This window comes from Acanthaster planci, linkage group LG05, assembly GCF_054643075.1.
Source record: "Acanthaster planci isolate LZ-2023a linkage group LG05, COTS_SCS, whole genome shotgun sequence".
NCBI lineage: Eukaryota > Metazoa > Echinodermata > Asteroidea > Valvatida > Acanthasteridae > Acanthaster > Acanthaster planci.
Window position 1 is genome coordinate 2,856,140 of NC_141781.1, and position 10,783 is coordinate 2,866,922.

Consider the following 10,783-nt stretch of genomic DNA (forward strand, 5'->3'; position numbering starts at 1 on the left):
AGTGACAAATTGTGAGTTCTATTCTTTAAATTTTGTTTCACGGTTCTTTGAAGGATGTTTCGTTCCAGAATGACCCACAACGGGCTAAAACGTCACAGGAAGGAATTTCAAAAAGGCAGCTCGCTATTGCATTGTTTTGATGTTGTACATGATGAACAGAGAAAGGTGGCCGAAAACGATTTCAGGATGTCCATATGTCTTAGCCAACATTTTCAAGAACTTGTGCAATTTTGCTGCACAGGTCGTTTTGTCCGAGTTGGAACATGCGTGATAAGCGTTTCCTTCATGTCATCTCGGCCGCACGATCTGCTTCTTGAGCCTGTTAAGTGCGAACATGCCGCATGCGCATGATGATCGCCCAATTTTAACTAATTATAAGGGTTGGCTGGCAGCAACTTTGATGCGGACATTGGCCGACACGAGACTTCGCTGGACTTTGGAATAAAGCAGCCACGGCCTTTTGTTGTTACATCAGCATCCCTGGGAGCGACTGAGCGTGTGTGACTTTTTGAACTCGTTCAGAGCCATGTTAAAACACGGTTAGGGTATTCGATAACTGAGTACGTGTACATGTTTTTCTTTCAGAGAATCGTGCTCGGGATAGATATCCGTGGTAAACAAATTGAATCTCTCTGGAAGCGTAAACAATGCGGATATAGGGCAGAGAAAATGATCAGTCATATTCAACAGGTGCCGCACTGTCATTACTGTGTGGATTTGAGCTTCGCAAGGTCGCTGAGTGGGCGAAACGCACGGACAAAATGGTCATTCTGGGAGCGACGAACAGTGCAACATACACATCGTGATGGGGGACAGATTAATATTCTGTCTTGAAACAAATAAGAGTACGCCAGAATCGAATGCCAAAATGAAATCTCTCAGCTGGTAACACACACACCCATTGGCTGAGGCCGAGTCAATTCGAAAGACTGCATACTTGGATATTCGACCTTCCGTTTAATTGCATACTCTAATAATCGGTTGTGCCGAATCCCTAGCAGAAACAAAATAAGCATGTTTCACGGAGAGTGAAAAAGAGAAACTTAAAGGATAGGTGCAAACAATTTGTTTTAAGGGGAGCGGGTTAGCGTAGTGGTTCTTTCCTCGCTTTGCACCAATCAGGCTCGGGTTTGAGTCCCGGCTTGGCCCAGGCTTTAAGTGCATTTGGTTTCCAGTCCATACTCGCTCTCGCAGGTTTTCTCCGGGAACTCCGGTTTCCTCCTGCCTCTAAAACTAGACCTTCTTCCCAACTCCGTAATGTGATGCTGATTAATGAAGTGTATGAATAAAAACGTACAGTTATTGGCGCAAATAGCCTGAGTTGCTGAAAGCGCCATTAAAACAAAACGACATTTGTTGTAATGCAAACATTCAAAATGTATCTTTTTATGTCAGTTAACCTGATTTTTCAACTTTTGTTGCACAATTCAAATATATTTTACTGCCTTTTTTGTTATTATGCCAATGACATTCTGTATTCATATGCAAAACTGTGATGTCATCCCAGGAAGAAGCATCAATCTGACATTAGTTTTGTACAAAGAAAAGTCCCACATTTCTGCAGATTTTGCTGGACTTACTTTTTTCTTCTTTGCTGATGCATTGTTGTTTGTGTTCATAGCAACGAGCAAGAAAAGTCGTTTCAGTGAGTAAATTCCAGATTCATAATTTGAACAGAAAAGCATATGTACTGAACTAGGTCTTCCCAAGATGACTTCACAGCAACTGCGCCCTCAGTTGTCCAAGAAAGCATTACTAATTTTAATTGCTTTAAAAAGTGCACTTTTCAATGCATTTAACCAAGTAGGAATGGAACAAAAAGCTTTCATACATTGAAGAACACAAAAGTTGAAACAACTGTGTCTACGAAACATTCAGTGCAACTGTACACAGAGAAAAGGTAATAGCTTATTGCTGGGCATACGCATTCGGTGCTTTAAAGGGGCCAATGTGATCAATTTTTCTCAAACTTTTTTCAAATCCTTAAACTTTTCCTAACCGTATGACCAATAGTCTATTATTATCAGAACTTTTACATTGTCCGTGCGTTTTTATACGTAGAAGTGACGGCACAACTGCCGTTCTGTCAATCAGGGAGTATTCAATTTACGTTTTACCGTTGGAATTGTGAACCCCAAATTTGCTCATTGAAACATTTCTGAAAAAGGGTTGCTTGTTTTCGTACTGTCATGTGATTACATAAGCCAAATCACGAATGTAAGAAAAAAAAGAAAGAAACCTAAGAAATTTCAGCAGTTTTAGCGAAATTGAGGTGAATATGGAGATTTTCCCACGAATTACATCACAGTTTTGCTCATGAATATGGGCATTTGTGTGGGCATAAAACCCAAAAATTTACTTTGCAGGGCAGCATAAAAATTATTAAAATATGAAAAATTTCAAAAACAGAAACGCTAACGTTCACTTTTTACGGGTGACAGTAGAATGCAATTTTGTAACCAAATAATTACTTTTCCCTTTTAACTCCACTGATATTAACCACTGAAAATTGATTTTGAAATGATTTTTCATTTTTAATGATCTCTGGAATAATGAGCACAACCCTGTAAGTCAATCCCCTAAGTCATCAATTTGTGATAATGCAATTTTGGTCCAGCGGGAGAAAATGGGCATATTACAAAATGGGTACAAATCTTCAAATAAAATCATGCATGTTTTGTTTATTAACATAACAATCTATTCAACTTTGTTACATTGATTCTAGTACTCTATGTGGAAAATAAACAAAAAACGTTACACAAGTTACTGATACGATCAATAATTTTAGCATAAAAATACTTTTAAAAATCACATTAGAAGTACAAAATGAGAGCCAGTGATACATTGCTTTATTTGTAGTGAGTTGATGAATGGGTATCAACTCGCACATCAACAGGCTTCGATGTGACACAACGTAGCAATGTCTTTTTATCAAGTGTCCAAAGTCTAGATATTGCATTTATTTGTACAGTTATTCAAAATTATCGGTGTGGAAGAGAGAAAGAGAGACAAGTATGCAAAGACATTAAAGGGGCACAGGCTTGGAAGGTCCATAGAAATAGGGCATTGCACATCATCTCCAGCCCCAGCTTTGCTCGATGCTTAACTCTTCTTTGTAATTCGACAAAATTCATGTGCTTTCCAAACTCGAGTTTGGCCAGTCTGTTGTGCTCGGAATTCACTACTCATGGAAACAATTTAATTGGAGGGGGTGCTCGGAATTCACTACTCATGGAAGCAATTTAATTGGAGGGGGTGCTCGGAATTCACTACTCATGGAAACAATTTAATTGGAGGGGGTGCTCGGAATTCACTACTCATGGAAAGAATTTAATTGGAGGGGGTGCTCGGAATTCACTACTCATGGAAGCAATTTAATTGGAGGGGGTGCTCAGAATTCACTACTCATGGAAACAATTTAATTGGAGGGGGTGCTCGGAATTCACTACTCATGGAAGCAATTTAATTGGAGGGGGTGCTCGGAATTCACTACTCATGGAAGCAATTTAATTGGAAAGTTGTTTTTTTTTTCAAATTTTCTGGCACTGATAGTTGAGGGAATTCCTTGTGGCCACTGGACTTACTGCAATTACTTCAAATTTGGCAGCTCGCATCATCTCTTGGGCTTTCTCCCGCCCCCAGAGTGCTCCCAGGCCCATCCCACCCTCAACTGATAATGAGGTCGGCACACAATTCATCATACTCAGGACAGAGACAGATCTGGTAAACTCAGCTGCCTTGGACAAATTATCCTCCAACTTGGAGTAGCCGGCTGGGTCGATGACTGACATGGTCCCACCCACCTTGAGGATGCGATGAACCTCGATGAGTGTCTTCATCGGGTGGGGCAAGTCATGGAGGACGTTGTGCATGAATACAAAGTCGAACTTCTCGGACCAGTCCGCCGGCAAGAGACTGGCGGACATGCAAAGGAACTGGGCATTTGTTATGCCCATCTCTTCGGCCTTCACCTGGGCGTGCCTGATGCCATCTTCGGTGATGTCGATTCCGTACACCTGACTCTTGGGAAAGTTCTTGGCAATGGCCATCGTTGAGATGCCCTGACTGCATCCGATTTCAAGAACCTTGATGCCTTGCTCTGCACAGCAACGATGCAGAAAAGTGAAGAATTAACATACACAGTTCCTGATTGCCAGAAAGTGTCTTTTGGTGACATCTCACATAAATTTTTTTTCACAAATTTGTTCATCTACGAAAAAATTTAAGCAAGGGCAAATTTAAGAACTAAAAGGTCAAGTCAACGAAAGTTAGTCTGGTCAACTTTTATTTCCCAGGAATTGACAATGGGTGGCTCCTGTCTGAATCTTTATTGCACCTGATGCATTCAACGGATTGGATTGTCAGTTTCTAATTCAATGCAGAAGGTGAATTTCTGACAAAACACTGTACATGTTATAACCATTTATTGGTCTGAGCAAAAGTGAATGCGCTCATTCCGATTGTGCACAATTGACATATAGCATTACTTAGTGACATTAATTTTGTAAATGTCATTCCAGTATTAGAGTGCAATCTAAGGTGGCCATCATTTTGCATCCATTACCAAAAGGAACTCTTTCATCGAGCTTCTCCTTCCTGCCCCTCCCCCAAAGAGCGTATGCGACAAAAGGTTGATGGCTCGTCCAAGTTTATGATTGCCTACAAAGGCTGTAAGCCCCTCCCCCACTGGGGCATATGTTTTACACTTGTGAAAAGGACCATAAAAATGGATGACATCTTTTCCGTACGTGGAATCATTTTGCACTCTGCACGGGAGAGCACAATCTTGCTCTATGTCAGATTGCAGAAATAATTATGTGCTTGGCTGGTCTTAAATATTCAAGACTGGATCAGGAGAAATACCGTTTGAGTCAAGTTCGTAAATTATTCATTTCCAACGATTTTGGTGAACAATTTTGCTTTTATTTTCAAATACCCCTCCAGCCATGTTACGGTGTGTGCCTTTCACAAGCACATGTAGTCTTAAATAATCTCCTAGGATGGCGATTGGCCCATGTGTGACACGTACATCATCAGGGCACAGAATGCAATGAGCCACGGCTTTCCAACTAATAGGATTGGTTAAATTGTCTAAGGTATTTATGATGAAATGATAATGAAAGCAATCCCTTGTTCTTTTCTGTGTAATTCTCTGGATCAACCAACCAAATGCACGTTAGGGCTTTGGAGGATGCCATATCTTGTCAGCAAATGGAGCGAATTTAAGGGGTGATATTTGCATATCAAAGACTACATATAATTTGGTATTCATTGGAGTGTGTTGCTGATCTTTACTGTAAAAATGATTTTACAGCAATGTACAGGGCACTTGTGCTAGCATAGACCACCGCCCTCTGCATATGTCGCAGTTCCTCACAGAAACCCTAACCTTTGCCCTCTCTGATGACGACGCATTTGCGACTTGCCAGTCAGTACAACTTACGCAGTTCCTGATGCACCTTAGGCATGGTGGGGATGAAATGTTGCACCAAACGCTCCCTGAAGAAAACCTGACTCATCAGGGTCATCAACTCATCAAACTTCCCATACTTGTCATAGGACACACCTGCAAAGTGGAACAAACGTTTATCAAGATTCATTCCAAATTCCAAGTACATGTGCGGTACCATTGGTCGCTAGCGACATAAATTCAGGGGTTAGGGTCCAACATGTGACGTTTGTCTATCCCTGTTACACCTGACATGTACACTTTGACAAGGGATACATCACTGAAATTGTTTTCCAATTCTTTTGATTTGTTTCAAGAGGTAATTTGCAGCACTTATTCAATCTTGGAAATTAAAGACTGCATTCTACACATTGAAAAATCATGTGCCAGATGCAACAGGGACAGGAACAAAATTGGACCCTAATTTACAGAATGACTCATACTGTGAAAATGTATACAAAATGTTTCCTTCCAAGTGTTCAGATTAACCCAAGTTAATTTCAGTTATTTTTCTTTGTGTACTTTGCCTTCCACTAAGAACAAGGACAGGGGGGTGCTCAGAGGGCAGGGGGAGGGCACACAGGGAGCAAAGGGTGCGCACAGGGGGAAAAAGAAGCTCCCCGTACAATTTTTTTATGAAATAAAAGGAAAAAAAATGAGGAAAGCAACAGAAATTAAAAAAAGAGACGACAATCACCAAGTTGCTTCAAATGAGTGTTTTGCCCCCCTCCCCTGAACAATTCCTGGGGATGCCCTTGACTGAGAAATAAATATGATCAGAGAGCAATCTAAGGCTGACAGTTAACCTTCATTGACTTGTGAATATTTCAGCCAGGCCTGCAGCCTTGGAAAAGAGCCCAGATTGTGCGGTGTTACATAAGATTCTTTTGTTCCTGAAACTGGCACAATGCACTGCTGACCTCTTTTCAATAGGGGCCAGATTAGCGTGCAGAGGTGCGGTGGTGGAGAGCTTTTGACCCCGTTGGTAATCCGCTCGTTCTAATTGCCTCAAACCGTGGTATACTGTTTCAAAAGAAGGCTGAATTATCTCCACTATTGAGAGTAAAAAATGTCAGTAATGCCCAGCAGCTCAGTCTTTTGTGCTGAGCGAGGTCTTTTGTTACAAGACTCAACTCTTTTGTCCCAGTTCCGGGCTCCCGTCTCTGCATATAAAGCCTATGCACTCGAAAAGGGTCACCCGGCAGGAAGTGGTTAAACTTATATTCAAGAGAAGTTTCAGAATGTGTCTTGTGCAATAACGTCACCTTTTTTTAGACAGTTTTAAAATCAAGTGATTTCTTTCTCTCGCAGACGACCTTTAACCTACATGGACACTGTCCGTGTTTTTGCTAAAACTTTCCTGAATCCACAAACATCAAGACATCTGTCTTCCTCAGATCCTACCTGTCTCCCGGGGCAGCAGGTGTGGAGATTCTTGGAGGATCATAAGCCATCAGAGGCAAAATTTAAACTTCTCACGAAAGTGAGTTTCGAAAGCACTTTCAATCAGACAGAATCGTTCTGATTTGTTCCGCCTTTGCAATGACTCAACAATCACAATGAAAATGACGTATGGAAGGACTGTCATCCTACCTGGAGGGCCATCTTTCTTGAAGCACTCAGCCACATCAAAGAATGCGGCACACAGGGTAGGGATTGCCCTGGTCATTGCAGTGGCTTTCACCGACCCATCAATGCAGTGGCGGTGTGGAGGGAGCCAGTACGTTTCTCTCGCTGCGTCATACTCAACAATGTTGGTCGCCACCATGTTGACCAACCACTCTCGGACGTATCTGCCAAAGAAATCATTCACGCAGCAGTGCTGTAATTGAGGTCATTAGGGCTCTCCGCAAGTCCATAACAAGTTATCCAGCCTTGAGAAAATTTAATGGCTGTTCAAAATTTCAAGTGAACTGTGACAAAAGCATTTCTTTGTCACTGATCAACCCACTACATGTACTTGTACTTGTGAAAGGAAATTTGAGATGGGACCTAACAGCAACACTGTAAATGTGCTAATTTTGGGGGGTACATGAACTACCATGGTGGTAGTGATGAAGAGAATAAATGAATGTCAGGAATGTGTATGTATATGTATGCAAAACAAAATCTGGTCAACTTTGAATATTTGATTATCTAAAAAGTCCATATACACCATACGTGCAGGATATTCCAACAGCTCCAATTAGAAGAGAGGACTGTCGAGGTGCCAAGCTCCACGCAGATTGCAGGTGGATGTTAAATACATGTACCTCATCAACCAATAGGGGGTCATGATTTGCCTGCTGTGTTAATGCGAGCAGGCCTCAAGATTAAGGATGGACGGGCGAGTTAAGCAACACCATGATGGCATCTCCTTGGATGAATCGCCACAGTGGGCGTGCAGCATAGTGATTACCGCTTGCAACTCCCAATGATAGGGTTTAGGGGTTTGAATCCTGGCAGGTGGTTACGTACTGTGCCCTTGGAAAGTCTTTTTAACCCCTCCTTGCCTTTCGCAAACCTAGCAGTAAATGGATGTCTGTGATGCCAGGGAGGGTTATGGGCCTGCAAGTTAGTGCCTAAAGTGGCCGCACGGGCCATTGATATGCCATTTGCAAGTTAAATTTCAATAAAATCTGTTACCCTGTGTTATCTGATTGCACATACGTGTAAACATAACAATTTGGTTTCCCCAGACTAAAGACACTGTTCCTATACCTTGTGATTCAGCTTTTGCATAGCGACCACCATTTCTGGAATGGACTCGTTCCTATGTGCCCTTCTTATCCATTGAGAACAGTGTATTGTTGCGAAGCATCTTTTATGTAACTTATGCAAAAGCTTGCCCTGAATCACAAGGTATAGCAACAGTGGCTTTAGTATGGAGAATTCAAATTGTTATGTTCACGGGAATTAAAGAACTCAGTAATTTCGTTCAACTTTAACTCACAAATGGCTTATTACAAGCTGCCGATGATGGAAACTCAAGCTTCCAGTTCCATGGTTCCCTATAACTTTATGTGCAGTGGGCATGGTTTAAACTTATGAACCGGGTATTCTCTGGGGAGCTGAGATGGGCTTATCAATTAAGGGCCCAATGAGCAGCCGTAATAACGATGTCGGTGCATTGAGATGTTTGGTAAAATATGAGACCCACTCTGTGAAAATGAGTCCTCCGTCATCACCGGAGCCACTTTTTGAGTATTAGATTGAAGATACTGAGTTCTTTGTTTTGATGTGTCACTCAGTTTGTGTCACTCAGTTTGGTATGATGAAAATAGACTTTGTGAAGATGTTCAAATGTTGAGGATTCCTATTGATTAAACACTTGGCAAGATTCTTTCCAAGGCCTTTCAGTAAACTCAAAAGTGGCTCTGTCAACAGGTGACTCATGTTTGCACAGCAGGTCACAAGAAGGTGGTAAGAACCATCCACAAGTTTTGTTGTATAATCAATCTTTACGATAACTTGAGTTACCACAAATCTACACACCTCTCCTTGTACCCACCAGCATCCGCAATATCCTGGCAGGTCTTGGGTTCTCCCAGGCTGATCATGACCCTGAAGAGTCCCGTCTCGATCCCCATAGCCACACTCATGCAGTTCAGGCCGCTTTCCACTTTGCTTGAGATGCGGGCGGTGAATTCCTCCTCTGTCTCATTGGAGAGGTCGTCGTAGTTACTACTTGCCATCTCGTTGATGCTATTCACTGATGCAGGATGGTGTCATACACGCTGCAAAAAAATGTACAGCTGCACATAAGGTGAGGATACAAGTACGCGTGTACTTATTGGCATCTTTATGACAACAAAATTCAATACTTAGGGAGCTGTATTCTCCCACACAAATGTAAAAATAAATATCAGTGAACTGGAATCTGCCGTGAGTTGAAGTGCATCCTCATCGGTGGGAAAAAAAAACCAACTGGTACGAAGTTTTCCAAGCAGGTTAGTAGTCTTTATGTTGGGTGTGGTCTCACTGCATGATTTGCTCTTCAATCTTGTAAATATTTTTCATTGGAAGTTCATTGTAAATAATGTCTTGAAATTCAACCAGTTGACAAAACCCCAGTGTTTTATTAATCCTAGTTTTCTCTGTAAACCCGTAGACCTGGAGGAGAAAAACAACATCTAATTTGCTGTCCAAGTGTTTCGATCTGTCAAAGCGTTTCATTTATCTTTCAAGAAAATATGCAAATTACACATACGGGACCCGCATGATATCCTAAGACTGTTCCTGTGTAATCTATGACCATGGTCCATGTATATCAAAACAACTGTTACCTGCTGCGACAGGGTCCATGGGCAGGTTTTGGACCCCTTTAGGGACAAATGGCACTCAAGGCTTGGGCGTATGAAATGCCACGGACTCCTTCACACGACAAGCAAAAGTATACATGTATGTTGTGTTAAAACACAGTTTTCCCTCAAACCCTGCCCTCATTTCGGACCCAACAGTTACAGGGGCAGGTTATCCCTAGCCCAGGTTGGACGTTGTCTTTACCTGAAAAGTAGACGACATCCACTGGGCTAGGCCTACCCCAAAACTGTCACGGCGTTCGTCCTCACGACAAACTCCACAGTTCTGGGGCAGGGGTATCCTAAAATTAGCAATCAAAAAGCGACAACAATGAACGATAACATGTCCTTAAACTGTTAAAGGTCCTGTCAAGGTCTGTGCCTGTCACTGTCAGCTTACACGTAAGTTGAGTATAGCCCAGGTTGGACGACGTCTACAATGCACTGCGACTAAGCAATGCAATGAATGTAGACGTCGTCCAACCTGGGCCAAGTTAAGTATAACTTCACTGAAGAAAATTCTTCGACATGGTCTTACCACAGTTAGAACAATACAAGGGTCTTACAAAGGACCTAGTCCGACCATGGTGGTCCGAGTAACTTTGACCGTAGCCTGTGCTATAGGGACCGCAGGGTCCAAGTTATTGGACGAGGTCAGTAGGTCGTCTTATTACACATGTACACAAGTCATAACCAAAGATCGTATAGCGCCGCGTAGCGGCGCAAGATGGGAAACTTCACCATGAATACGCGTAAAACGTTATCACATAAGCGCCATTCTGGTCGGACTACGACTGCGCAGTGAATGATAATGCGCAGGCGCTGCGACAGGCACGCATACACGTACACATGAACGTCCACACTCGAATGGCGCCTTTGGTGATAACACCTTTATGGCCGAATAAATCCATCTTGCGCCGCTACGCGGCGCTATATAATCTTTGGTCATAACCTTCCTAGCCAGTACAGTCAGCTGAAGTGACGTGACTGCCACGACCGGCAGTTTCATTCATTTCATTGCGTCATATGCGCTGCTATTACAGCGCCCTCATTG

At 42.4% G+C, this 10,783-nt stretch overlaps 1 protein-coding gene across 2 annotated transcripts; it reads right to left on the minus strand.

Moving 5' to 3' along the window:
• Positions 1–1,352: 1,352 nt before the first annotated feature.
• Positions 1,353–10,681, minus strand: LOC110982950 (uncharacterized). 2 transcript variants are annotated; one of them, XM_022241763.2, is made up of 5 exons: positions 10,268–10,681; positions 8,924–9,165; positions 7,043–7,242; positions 5,444–5,566; positions 1,353–4,099 (listed from the first exon to the last, which is right to left on the minus strand). In XM_022241763.2, exons 2-5 carry the CDS (start codon positions 9,121–9,123, stop codon positions 3,531–3,533), a joined length of 1,092 nt encoding a protein of 363 aa, XP_022097455.1. In that variant the 5' UTR covers positions 9,124–9,165; positions 10,268–10,681; the 3' UTR covers positions 1,353–3,530. The 2 variants fall into 2 exon arrangements, with proteins under 2 accessions (XP_022097455.1, XP_086992962.1); XM_087136836.1 differs by lacking the exon at positions 10,268–10,681 and adding an exon at positions 9,935–10,078.
• Positions 10,682–10,783: the final 102 nt, after the last annotated feature.